The sequence below is a fragment of the Orcinus orca genome, chromosome 10, assembly GCF_937001465.1.
Source record: "Orcinus orca chromosome 10, mOrcOrc1.1, whole genome shotgun sequence".
NCBI lineage: Eukaryota > Metazoa > Chordata > Mammalia > Artiodactyla > Delphinidae > Orcinus > Orcinus orca.
In genome coordinates this window covers 21,239,615-21,253,356 of record NC_064568.1, presented here as the reverse complement: position 1 = coordinate 21,253,356, position 13,742 = coordinate 21,239,615, and the positions used below count along the sequence as shown (strand labels likewise).

Sequence of the window (13,742 nt, the reverse complement as noted above, 5' to 3'; positions counted from 1 at the left end):
CTTCACAGATACCCCTATCAGAAGTATATCCCAACACACAGGAAAATGGCCAAGAGAGAAACCTAGGCAGGGCTGGAAACTGGAAATCGCAACTGATTCTCCAGAGGAGAGGAGGCAATTAACATTTCTTCCATTTCAAAGCATCTGGAGGGCCTAGAGTTCAATTCACCCTTCACACTTCCACAGAGTGAAACGTGTTCTGTTTGCTTTAAGCTACTGTGTGTTGAATTACAGCAGAGCAGACGGAAGGAGGAAAAAATGGGAATATAATAGTTAACACCGCTACAGTATTTATTGTTATTTACCAGAAGAAAGCAATAATAAAGCAAATGTTTACGAAAAAATTCACTTCTGCTAGAAGACTCAGTTTCACCTAAGTCACTCCAACTGATTGGAAGTAGAAAATCTTGCCCTGACTATTCATATTTTATCTCCTTCCCCCTGCCTTTTCAGCCCCTGTTTTGTCACGGGCCAAAGCCTTTTACAAAATACGCGGATCAGTTAGCAATGTTCCCAGTTCCACCACCTGGATCCAGAAGTGTGCTGCTGAAACAGTCTCCGAACTAATCCAAGAGTCATTATGTCAATTCCTTCTCCGAGATTATTCTGTTGCCTCTTATTCCAGCTCTTTTGGCAGCTGCACCTGTGATTTAAGCATTTGAAAAGAGGAGAAAAATTAATCCTAGATATGCAAGTGCTTTACAGCAAAAATGACAAAATGTACATGCCTCAAAGGGTGTAAAGCGGATTAGAAATTCTGGCCAGAGAGACCCCTCAGATCATGATAATAGCCACAATGATAGCCACAGCCACCATGAAGTGGGCATTTACTGATGACGGGACAGCTCCAGGAGTTCTGAGCACCGTGGTGAAGCTTATCACATACACAAGAGGGTGGGTGCTGGACTCCGCCTGTTTCAAATCCTGGAACTAGCACTTACTAGTTGCATGGTATTGGGCATCAGTTTTCTCCGCTATAAAATGACAGTGTCTTGTTCACAAGGCTACCATAAAGATTAAGTAACACAAGTTAGTGATCAACATTAACACTTCTTTTGAAAGCATTGCCTCATTTCATCTTACAACCACCTTGGAAAGAGGGAACAGGCTCAGAGAGATTAAGCAATTTGCTTCAGGTCACAGGGCTAGGAAGTGGCAGAGCTGGATTTGAACCTAGATCTGCCTGATTTCAATGCCTTCCTGAGTATTGAAATACTCACCAAACAAATACCACCATAAGAATATAAAATGTATGTTCTTTTAAGAACTGGTCTTTCCTCTTTAAAGCACATTCCTAATGTGATACTCACCAAATATTACAACAGTACTTGGAGAATGCCCAAGGGCAAAAAAATTGCAAAAGAGTAGCATAAGTCTGACTGCAAATCAACTTTGAGCTTTGATTCACAGGAACAACTTAAAGATAAGGTAAGTTCTTAACGGGTTTCAAGTGCTGTTATATTTTAGGAGGATGACTCATCCATCATGGATGTGCCTTTCAGAGAACACTGACAGAGTCCAAAGGACACTCAGAGTTTGTATAATAATGACTTTAAAATGTCTCTCCTTCTATGGCCCGTGTCCACCTGCCAACATGAGGAACCATTTTGGCCATCTACCATGGACCCTCTTAGCCAGTTCTCTGCCCACAACCTTTGCGTCAAAAGGTTTCCCAACATCCTGCCCATTGGAGAGAACTTGGGATGTGTTGCTGCTACCTGCACAGCCTTCAAACCAAAGGGTCCTCCACGTGCTCTGACTCTCTCCCTCCCTAGTGTCAGACTTTCAGGAGAGGAGGGGTGTGACTACAGATTGGTAAGGGCCATCCAAGGAGAACACCAACAGTGAACACCACCAATAAACAAAATATATAATGCCAGTTATTTAAAATAACTGCAGAGCTGTAACAAATAGTCAAAACTGTGTTCTTTGTATTATTGAATGGAAAAAATATTTTTATAGTATGTTATTCCTGATATATGTTTATATGCATAGAAGGGTTCCAAATTAATAAAAATACTTTGAAAAGTGAAACGTGGCAATGCCCAAACATAGTAAACCCAGAGACATATTAACTAATTTAAAATATGCCCAAACTGGCAGTTCAGATCACTGGAGAAAAGAATGGGTCACTAAATGATCAGTGGTTAGCTATTTGGCAAAGAAATAAAATAGCAGACTTCTTGCTTCCTACTTACTTCTAACATCTAACCCTTTAATTCATCTATAATATGGAATATTTTTAAAAAACCAAAAGTTCTAAAAGCAGCAAGAAAGATAGGCAAATATTTTAATAAGGTTCAAAAAAGCCATTTCTAAGCAGAACACAAAAGACAGAAACCATAAAGGAAAAGATAGCTAGATCTGATGTTACAAAAATAGAAAACTTCCAACAAACAAGAATCAATTCGCATTATTGTTAGGGGGCCTTGTTCCCCCTTCACCTGTTGCTTAAAATTAGTTTCTTTAAAAAGTGCATGTGTATAGCGTTACACAGTGCACACACACACATACATACACCCACAGAGACTGGGAGCAATTGGGAAGGATGGGAAGACCCATTTCAGCAGGGGTTGTTTAATTCAGCACACGTGACTGCAGTTCCTGCTCTGGACCAACACCTCAATGGGTGTCCAGGACATAGATGAGGAAGACCTACCTTGAGGAACTCAGAATCCACTAGGAGACCTACAGTGTGCCTGTAAGAGCTGTCAACTTAAGGCACTATGTGGAAGATGCTGAAAGCGAGGTACAAGTGAGGGGCAGTGGAAAGAGACAGGAAGGGTATTCCCCACTGATGTTTGGTTTCATTTCTTTTGTTGTAAGTGTTGAGTCGAGTCTGTTGGATATATTTTGAAAGACAGAGATAGAAAATAAGTAACTGAGCAAAGTGTTGTGGGGAGAGAGGAAAAGAAGGTCCTTCAGGGGAAAAATTCAGGAGGTATGGTTTGCCATAGATGTTATTGAACCGTGGTTGTCCAAGTGTAGTCTCCAAGCGAGCAGCATCAGCATTGCCAAGGAACTTGTCAGAAATGCAAATTCTCAGGCCCCATCCAAGACCTACTGAATCAGAAACTCTAGAGATGGGCTCAGTAATCTGTATTCAGCCTTCCAGGTGCTTTTGATGCATGCTAAAATTTAGGAATCACTATCACAGACTTTAGAAAAGTTGTCCATCAAAAACTCTTTCTTCCACTAGGTATTAGGGAAGGGCAGTTCCTGGTCTGTATAATTCTAGTCCACTTTTGCTCTTTTGAGATGAGTTTGAAACGTTACATTGCTTTCTCCTGTGGAGACTCCCTCTGTCAAGAGTATAACATTTCTAAAGCTCTGATCTAGATTTGGCCTTGGCTCTTGGAGATTCTGGTAGGTTTGGGTTCTTGGGTTTTGGGGTTTTTTTAAGGAAAAAAAAGGGACAGAAAAAAAGGAAGAACTGAAGGGAACTCTGAGGCTTCAGACTTGAATGTGTGAGAGAATGGAGACAGCATGGGAAATTGGGAACCAGAAACAACAACTAAATCTAGAAAGGAAAAGCTTGGTTTGGGGACAGATTGAATGAAGGTACTGAGAAAACCCTGAGTGATCTAAAGGGAAAGGGAAATTTGGGGATTGTCCTAGATTATGTGATAATTGAAACAAAGGGAGAAGCTAAGATGGGAAAAAGGAGAAAACTGCAAAAGGACAGAATCTAGAGATCCTACTTCAAAAGAAATAGGATATTTTATAAATGAGGCAAAGAAAAAATGGCCAGAGATGAAGACTCAGGAGTCTATGTTCTTACATTTTTGTAATCGTAACAACTGCTAATGTGTCACGGAGTCTTTTGGCCAATTAAGGCTGCTAGGGAAATTATTATACTGAAATCTTTCTGAAGGAGAAATTTAATCATGTCTTTAGGCACCTAGGTGAAACCAGTCCAGACACACATAGGTGAGCCCAAAGTAAAATTAACTGAATGTTAAAAGTTACCGTGTTTGACTGGCACCAAAACTTGCATATGATATAAACACAGTTGACCTCAGTAAATTAAATAGTTGCTGCAGATGAGATTTTTATCTCAATGAAAAGTACAGATACTCATCTGGGATGGTAGGCAGTGAGCGGACCACCAAATTTTTAAAGAGGAAAGGAAATCATACATTTACCAGGGAGGGATAAGCCCGTACAAGCCTAACGTCTTTGTTTTGGGCTGGCATCACATTGACTCAGAGTTATCAACTCAGAGGGAAATAAATGAGCGATTAGTAAATTCAGTTAGACAAGACAAAGACTTTTAAAACATAGCTAAAAACAATAAGAACAACGTGACAAACCAAAAAATTCTACAGCAGTCAAATAAGTAATGTAAATGAGTGAAAAAGGCCAGGGATTAGGCAGTAGGGCATGGTGGAGACTGAGGAAAAACTGGAGAGTCCATTACCTATCTCAAGGGAGAAGTCAACACAGATCCAGCTTATTTGTGCCATGCACATGCAGGCCCCGTGTGGCTGGATCTGATGTTTCAAATGCTCCCAGGTATCTGCATATTATCATGTGATATTTTATAACTCGTACAACAATACCCAAGCCAAACAAAACAGGCCTGCAAATCGGGCTTATAGTCCACTAGTTTTCAATACCTGGCCCCCAGAATACATCTCTCTTAAACTGAATTAAATGGGAAGCTTTTTGGAAGAGGTAGCATTTGAGCCAAGCAAGTATACAGACTTCCCTTCATTCTCTGCTAGAAACTTCATTTCAGGGATCCCAAGCCAGAAGCATGAGATGGGGAGAGAATAACCACTAAAAGGAAAAAATACAAATTTAAAATATAAACTACCTCATGAGCTATGCTCTAGAAAATAGAAAAATAATATTTCCAAGTCCATGAGAGAAAAATAATCATTTTTCCTTTAAAAATAAATAATTTCTATGTATGTTTATGGACATTCAATGTTTTAGTTAGGAGCATCAGTAAAAACAATTATAAGATTTCCAAATTGGGTTTTAACTTCATATGTGAAAATCCAGGGATTTAGAGAGCATATCTATCCTCCAACACAAGTGGGGGGGAAACCCCCATAACCTTTAGCTTCACCTCCTTCAAGTGAGTGTGGATGTGTCTCATTTGACCAGCCAAAAATAGCCCTTTCTGCTGGGATCTTGTGATATCACCACTGATGGCGTTTACAGCATTTTACTGAGTCTAAGATGCACATTTTTCGATGTTTCCGTATCCCTGACATCAGAAAGCATCTTACAGTCAACGGTGTTTTACAATAGTCGGTTGCAGGTGGGAGCACAAACACAGTATAGGTTTTCATACCATCAGCACTTCCACTGGGCTCTGTGCCCTGCTGGAATTGCACACGTGCAAATGTACTGCCATTTAAACTATCCTTTAAAGAATGACAAAGCAAATATGACAAAATGTGTTGGGCTTGTAAGAATTCTTTCTACTATTTTGAACTTCCACATGTCTCAAACGATTTCAAATTAAAAGATAAAAAATGTCTTTTAAGAGAGATTACACTGTGAGTCGGCATTAAAGCAGACATTTATTATGTATGCAGCAAGGCGCAAAAACACAGCAGGAGGGAGCGAACTGATGTCAGTCAAGTGAATTTTTGTCAGTTGGACAATGCATTTTCACATTTTTCTTGCAGAGCATTTTAAAGGACCACGTTGATGAAGTTGCATGACATTTTGTATCTGAGATACATATCAAGGGATGTCTATTGCAAGCCAAGCCAGGCAAATGAAAGCAGAAGATGCCAGTCCCTTGCATAGATAAAAGACACTGCAAAGCAAAGGCTGATATGCAAGACCACCATTCACAAACCGTGTCAGAGTTCACTTTGCTGCATATTTTTCTTCCTTAGCGGACATGAAAAACAAACAAAACACAACTCAAAACTGATAGCACTTGGGACTTCCCTGGTGGCACAGTGGTTAAGAATCTGCTTGCCAGTACAGGGGACACGGGTTCGAGCTCTGGTCCGAGAAGATCCCACATGCCAGGGAGCAACTAAGCCCGTGAGCCACAACTACTGAGCCTGAGCTCTAGAGCCCACGAGCCACAACTACTGAAGCCCACGCGCCTAGAGCCCTTGCTGTGCAACAAGAGAAGCCACCGCAGTGAGAAGCCCGCGCACCGCAATGAAGAGTAGCCCCCGCTCGCCGCAACTAGAGAAAGATGGCGCGCAGCAACGAAGACGCAACGCAGCCAGAGATAAATAAATAAATAATTTTTTTAAAAACCTGATAGCACTTTAGAATTTATTGAAAATGAAAAACGTACTACTTAGTAGGGTGTGGCATTTTGGTAATGATTATCATGCATTTACCTTAATGCCTTTTGCTCTAGAATCTAGACCCCAAGCTGAAGTGTTCTCACTTGACTAAAAGGCAGTGTCTTGACTGTAAAAATGATAAAACCAACACTGTAAGCTCCATGAAGTTAAGACTATACCTGTCCTATTCCCTGCTGATGGTGCCTGATACATGGCAGCGCTATACCAATATTTATTGCAATAATGGGTAAGCAGATGGATGAAATGCAGCCAACTCCGGGGAAAGCCGATTTGCTCAGCAGAACATTCCCTGAGAAGGCAGGGAGTGGGGTCAGATGATCATTTAAACTTCATTCTCTTGTCTACTCTGAATCCACGTGCCACCTTTAATGCAGATTTTAAAAAGATTTCTCTTGGGCTTCCCTGGTGGCGCAGTGGTTGAGAGTCCACCTGTCGATGCAGGGGACATGGGTTCGTGGCCCGGTCCGGGAATATCCCACATGCCACGGAGCAGCTGGGCCCATGAGCCATGGCCGCTGAGCCTGTGCATCTGGAGCCTGTGCTCCGCAACGGGAGAGGCCACAACAGTGAGAGGCCCGCGTACCGCAAAAAAAAAAAAAAAAAAAAAAGATTCCTCTTAATGTCATTTTCTGATTGTCTAGCCACCAAGGCATCTTGGATTTGCCTTGACAACTGGTTACAGAGTGAGAGCACTAGCCTCTCTCAGAACAACACCCTGATCCATCCCCTACAGAGGTCTGGCTGCCTGGAGAAGAGCAGGTACAAAAAGTGTTGATGTTGTGCCCAAGGGCAGGCAAAGGCCTCTTGCCTGATCTCATGGGACCTCTAGTGCTGTCACCTTGCCCCCTGCCCCAAGAAGAATCAGAGTCCCTCTAAATCACAGTTGAAAGTCATCTTTGATTCAGAAGAATAAAATGCTGAAATGTTGTCAATTGTGCATTACTAGGAGATGGGAATAAGGAACATACATGTGTATATATGAATAAGAACCAATTATATTGGGTTGTTTGGTTTTTTGGGTTTTTTTTGTGGCCATGCCACGCGGCTTGCAGCATCTTAGTTCCCGGACCACGGATTGAATCTGGGCCCTCGGCAGTGAAAGTGCTGAGTCCTAACCACTGGACCGCCAGGGAATTCCCTGTATTGTTTGAGAATATAAAACTCTTTAAAAGCAGAAAAAGAACAAGCTTACATGGAAACCTGTTTAAAACATCTTGACAAAAACTGACTCTCTATGATGAAATAATATATTGACTATTTTGTCAATGTAATATCTTGGCTAAATTACATACTAGATTTTAAAACAATAGTTAATTATCAACCACCTGTGGTCTTTGGACACGCACCTTTCAGCCTCCATAAATGCCGCCATAGTAATGACTATAAAAACATTTATTTCTATAACTTAAGCTGCAAGGAATAGAACATTTTCGCCTATCAGCATGAGTAATAGTGAATCATAGTAAATATGAAAACTGAAATAATAGTAAAATATTTTAAAGCTCCTTTTATTCATAGAGATATTAATCTGAAGTTTATTATTTTCCGCCCACCTAAAAAATAAAGAGTATAATTGCAATTGCAGGTAGTCTCCATTCATCTACTAAAAAAGAACTGTTTTTTCAAGCCCTAGGGAAGCACTCATCTACAAACATTGGCCTAATTAGGCCTCACTCTTATTTATTCCTGCAGCAGGTCCCTGGGGATCTCTGCTTGTGTCAGCTCTGTGTGGCTGGAGTGAATAAAAGCTTGACCCTGGACTCAGAACTGGATTTCAAAGTCAACTCTACCACTGCTGAGCTGTTTCTCCTAGACATGTTTTTTAACATCCCTAATCCTCAGTTTCCTTTTTATAAAACAGGGAGAATAATAATACGTGCCTTATAGGGTTGTTAAAGTGACTGTAAAAGTTAATTCATATAATGAATCTGGCCCATAGTAAGTGCTCAATAGATGTTAGCTATTAGTACCATCGTTACAGAAGTTATATAGATGTGTGTCTTTGAGGATAACCAATCACTTAGATCTACCAGTAATGCTGACGGATTTCCCTCAGTTAGTGACAATCTCCTGGTGTCCAAAGGAGCAGGGAAGAGAGTTGGGAGACATTTATCGTGGTGTGTGTTCACCATTTCTCCCACCTCCTACTTACAGGTTTAAGATAGGCGATGTTACTGTGACGAATGTCGTTCAAGAGCTGATCTCTGGGGGTGATTTCCACCAGCGGGGGTGGCCTATTTCTCGGCACTGGTTTGAGCGTTTTGATCACGTCTTTGAGGTTGGTTTTCTCGGCTGATTCTCTGGCTTCCGGCATCCGAGATTTGCGCTGGATCCTCTTCAGCTTTACCATGCGGAAGGTGTCAGTGTCCGGCCTGTACTTCGGAGCGTGTGATGGCTTTTTCGTCATTTCATTTTGTCTACTGAAGGGGACTGCGTGGGAGCTGGGAGGTCGAGGAGGAAGAGGAAGAGGAGGCTGGAGGAACTCCTGCGTCCCAGAATCGGGCACTGGTCCCCGCAGTGTCTCCCACATCCCAGGTGGCAGCCCCAACCCGTTCTCCAACATGGCTATTAACTTTCTCTGCTCTTTGAGTTGCTGCTGTTTCTGTTCTTCTTGTCTTTTCTGCCTTTGTCTATCCTGATTCCTGGTGAGCAGGTTGGTTACCACCATTCTGGGACCTGGAAGCTCAAAATGGTAGCCCATCTTCAGGAGAGTGTCATTTGCCTTCAGAAGCCTGGCTATCTCCATTTCAGCATGGTGGCCCAACATATGCCTCTGATTGTGGAACCGAAGTTCGGTTAGTGTCTCATTAAACTGGAGACACCTCATGATGGCCACGATTCCCTTGCCTGTGATGAAATTGGACTCAACGTTAAGAGTGGTAATGCTCCTGTTTTCACGCAACATGTTGGCCAGGGCGAATGCTAGGTTCTCATCCGCACCCACGTTGGCTAAACTGAAGGTTTTGATGTGTTTGTTTTTCTTCATCGCGTTGACAAAGTCCAGCAACATTTCTTTGGGGATGTTTTCAATGTTGTTCAGGTTGAGTTCCTTCATGTCAGGGTCATTTTGTCTCACTCGCCTTAAGCTCCCATCTAGGTCCGTTTGGTTTCCGGAAGGCCTTGCGCTTACCTTCAAAAAACTGGTATCTAGAGCTAGCTTTTTGGGATCTAATTTTGATATTTTTTTCTCACTTTTTTCTTGGGCCTCTGGTCTGTCTTTCTGTTCTTCGGTTACTTTATCAGTTACCTGTTGGCTGTTGTTCTCACCATTTCTGATTTGCTCCTTTACCTCACCTTCCTCTTCTATTTTTGTTTTCTCATCACTCTCTTCACTGTCCTCTTTTCCCTCATCTTCTTCATCTTCTGCATCATCTTCTTCATCTTCCACATCATCTTTGTTATCTTCATTATTTGTTTCTTGGACATTGTCACTGCCCTGTGATTCTGTTTTATGTGCAGTGATTTCATTATTAAGCTTTTCTTTTAAATACTGGGACACATTTTTATTACTTGTGTCTATTTCTTCATGCTGTTCTTGAGTTTTTCCCTAAAAGAGAAGTTTATGAGGGTTAGAACACATAGCAGGGTTTATGAGGGTTAGAATACATGTCATGAGGGTTTCTTCACATAGAAATATGAAGAGCAGCACTATTTACTGGAGAGAATAAGAAGATTTATTACTAAGTGAAAAAAGGAAGCAAATAAGCTGTAGGCATAGTATTCCATTTGTTTACGTATTTATGTGTATACATATATAGACACAATATATATCAAAGTTTATAAATGTGTAGAAAAAAACAGACTTGTAATGCTTACCAAGTAAGTACTTATCTCTGAGGAAGAGAGGTAACCATTGAGATAACTGAGAAAAGGAAGGATCGAGGGGATTTTCACTTTTTACGTTATATAATTCTAGACTAAGTTTTTTTAAAACCAAGTACACATATTAGTTTTTCAAGCAAATACAACAAAAATAAAGATAAATTTTTATAGGCACACACAGGCACGAACACAGTTTTTGGCTGTGTTTTTCTCATCCCCTGTGTTAAAATTAAGCCTAGTTAATTTTGTTTTCAGACCCTCTATTGTTTTTAAAGATGGGGTTCAGTTCCAGAAGCAGTTAAAAATTATTTGTTTTGAAAACCTTATGGATTTATCCATTCATTGAAATCTTTGTTTTGTATACAGCTGAATAGGCATCTTTGTATTCAATAGCTCTGTGTTACACAATAATTTCCTTATTGCCCTAATCAAAATTTACATAATATGTTTGCCAATCTAATGTAATGTGTACAACAAGTTTCCCTGAAAATAAGATACTGTGGGGAAAATGAGAGCAGTTTGATATTTGGAACATAACAAAACCCTTAAACTTTGATTTTTGTTTGCTCAGCTCTGGGAAAACTACCCTGGATACTCCAGGGACAGGCTTTATAGTCCAGTTCCTTTGGAAGGAAAGTGTCTAGGAGGTAAAGCCAGCTACAAAAGGGGACAGGATTAGTAGAGATTTAGAAACAACTGCTTAGTCTGGGAAGGAAAATGACAGTCATATCAATAATGTTTATTAAATATTTGCACATCAATTAGCACATTTTCCCAAAATGTATGTGTACCTCATAGGTGTCATTTTGAAAGCTGATGTAGCAGTTTGACACACAGGCTCATCTGAGTAAGAACTTGATCTTGGGAGGACGAAATGGGTAAAGGGGATCAACTGTATGGTGACGGATGGAAACTAAATTTTTGGTGGTGAGCATACTGTACGGTATATAGAAGTAGAAATATAATGTTGTACACATGAAACTTACATAGTGTTATAAACCAATGTTATCTCAATAAAAAATAAACCTGTAATTAAAAAAAATAAGAACTTGATTTTACTGCTTATAACATTATAGGCTGGAATTGACACCTTAACTCTGAAGCCTTCACCTTTGCATTTCTCATTTGTCTCAGCAGGGGGAGCCAACTATCAAGCTGTTTAAATTATACCAAAGGAAGAAAAAGTGTTAAAAGTACCCAATTTGTTTTTTCCTCTGAAATTGGTGTTCATATAGAACTGGCTTTTACTCTAGTTGTAAAACGTCTGCAAATTGTACCTTACACTCTAACCTGATCAAGCCAGCAACTCATTTTCTTGAGTGCAGTACATGTTTAAATTCCCCTGGCCATGAAATCAGTTTATAACTTTCCTAAAATTATAGCCAGCGTGATGGTAATGTGACAAGATATATCAATATTAGCAGGCATAACTACAAGAGACTTTACCTGTGGGGATCTCTGTCTTATTTTTGCCAAGTCATTTTTAAGTGAAACATTTAAAACAATGTGCTGATATACAAGTCCAGAGTGGACCACAATTCTACTTTTCATATAAGGAACATATTTAAAGAATGAACTATCTTTAAAACAGCTTAACATCATCAACTTCTAAATTCACCACTGATATCCAATGTACTGTGGTAATACTGGATCTTTTGGTTATTTGACTTGGTTTAATTGCAGAGCCTGTGGCTGGACTTCAGGGGGACTGTGACACCCTTGAGATTGTATGTGAAACATTGTATGTGTATGCATGTGATGGAAGGAGAGAACGGAGAGCCTTCTTCAGCTTCTTAAAGGGTTCTGTGAGCCAAAAAAAGCATAAAGGACAAATGCTTCTGGGTTATGAGTTAATTCATTAAGTATCACGCCTACAGAATATAGGCTTTCCTGCACAAGAAACCCCGTGGCAATTTTTTTAAAGAGATATTTACAAGAAATTACCACTTTTTCCTCCCAGTTATACCATGTAAGTGTTAAAGAAAGTTCCCATCTGGCATAGGATGAAATATTCTGATTTATCTATAAGTGTCGACAAAACATAGAGTCTTGAGAAATGACAGTTACCACAGGGACACGTGCCAGCCCAGCCCAGGCAGCCATTTCTCTGTTGTATACAAATCCCCGGTTACCTTGGATGACACAAAGGTAACAGGAACACGTTCGTCTTCCAGCATGCGTCTGGATGCCTTTTGCCAATACATATAATCAACGAGAGATTTATGGTCGAAGTTCCCTGTTGGTGGCTTGTCAGTCTGATCCTTCTGAATCATTCCCACGGGAAGCCTGGGGTCAGGGGCCATCACCTCCATTTCCAACTGCAGTTCCTTAAGCTCTTCTGGGGACAAGTTGGCCAAGATTTCATCTTCATCAATCTCCCCATCAAAGAGTTCTTCTTGATCTGAATTCCTGCTGTGTTCCGACATGATTCTTTTCTATACTTTTCTATACTTTATTAGAAAAGGAGAAATAATCAGAGAAGATATAAAAAAAGAAAAAACTCTCAAGAAGTTCCCCCAGTTACCAAGCGTCCCAGGTCAATACCACCTTGAGAGATTTTTTTTTTCCCCCAAGAACCCCAGTGGTGTTTGCTGAGCCTCTAGGAGTGACTGCCGCTAAGCTCAAGCCGTAACTATATTAAGCAGGGCTTGGCTGGAGAGGGTCAATTTATGGAATTACTATGCTCCTCTCTTTTCGGCAACTTGAGTCAGCTGTGCAAATCCATCTGACATTTCAGTACAGCTGCTTAGGTTTGCCAGCGAGTAACAGGTCTCCAGACTCCCTGTAGGAGTAAAATTAGTTCTCTTCCTATGTGCTCTCACATTGTCCTACACTAAGTCATGCAGCCCATACACACATACCCCAGTCCTGCAGGGGAGTCCACTTCTTTTTATTTAAATGATGAAAGCAACTTACAATATTTCAGGAGGAAAATCCAAACAGCGACCTCAGTTCTACTGAAGTGAAAAATTCATATGCAGGTGGAAATCAAGCTCTCAGGGCCTGATTCTTCACTACCATGAGACTCTGGAAGGAAATAAACCTGCACACAGCTGAGCAGAGGTCTGGCTATGTTACCCGCTGCGTAAACTGAACCTTTGCAAGATGTCCTTATTTGCATCTAGATCCTGTGATCTAACAGATGGGGACAACGAGCCCTTGAATTTCCACTATGAGTGAGGAGTTTAATGTTTTAAATAATTTGTTTTTCTTATTAAGTATCCATTAAGCCAGGATAAAAATTTAAAGGGATCTAAATTGAAATGTTAAAAAAAAACCCAAACCATTAAAGTACTGGAAGAAATCATGAAAAGATTTTTTCATAACTTCAGAGGACGATATGGCAATATTTATCCAAATGACAAATGTACATTTTCTTTGACCAGCCATTCCACTTTTAGGAATGTATCCTACAGATACACTCCCACATGGGTGAAATAATAGGTGCTCAAGATTATTCAATGTAGCAAAGTACAAAACAGTGTATTGTATGTTCTTTGTGTGATAAAGGGTAAAAAGAATATATGTATATATACAGATTTTATCAACAGACCCTTGGAAAGATAAACAAGAAACCAATAACAATGGATGCTACTGGAGAAAGAAATGGGTTGTCTGGGAGACAGG

At 40.4% G+C, this 13,742-nt stretch overlaps 1 protein-coding gene across 1 annotated transcript; it reads right to left on the bottom strand.

Annotated features, from left to right (window-relative positions):
* Positions 1-273: 273 nt before the first annotated feature.
* Positions 274-13,619, bottom strand: LMOD3 (leiomodin 3). Its single transcript, XM_033424802.2, has 4 exons — positions 12,977-13,619; positions 12,248-12,565; positions 8,446-9,840; positions 274-643 (listed from the first exon to the last, which is right to left on the bottom strand). Exons 2-4 carry the CDS (start codon positions 12,539-12,541, stop codon positions 617-619), a joined length of 1,716 nt encoding a protein of 571 aa, XP_033280693.2. The 5' UTR covers positions 12,542-12,565; positions 12,977-13,619; the 3' UTR covers positions 274-616.
* Positions 13,620-13,742: the final 123 nt, after the last annotated feature.

Excerpts from the sequence above, each read along its gene's own strand:
- LMOD3 (XM_033424802.2), bottom strand. The coding sequence starts at position 12,541 with ATGTCGGAACACAGCAGGAATTCAGATCAAGAAGAACTCTTTGATGGG. Across the intron at positions 9,841-12,247 it reads TTACCTTTGTGTCATCCAAG|GGAAAAACTCAAGAACAGCA; the intron begins GTAACCGGGGAT and ends CTTCTCTTTTAG. Across the intron at positions 644-8,445 it reads ACATCGCCTATCTTAAACCT|GTGCAGCTGCCAAAAGAGCT; the intron begins GTAAGTAGGAGG and ends CTTAAATCACAG.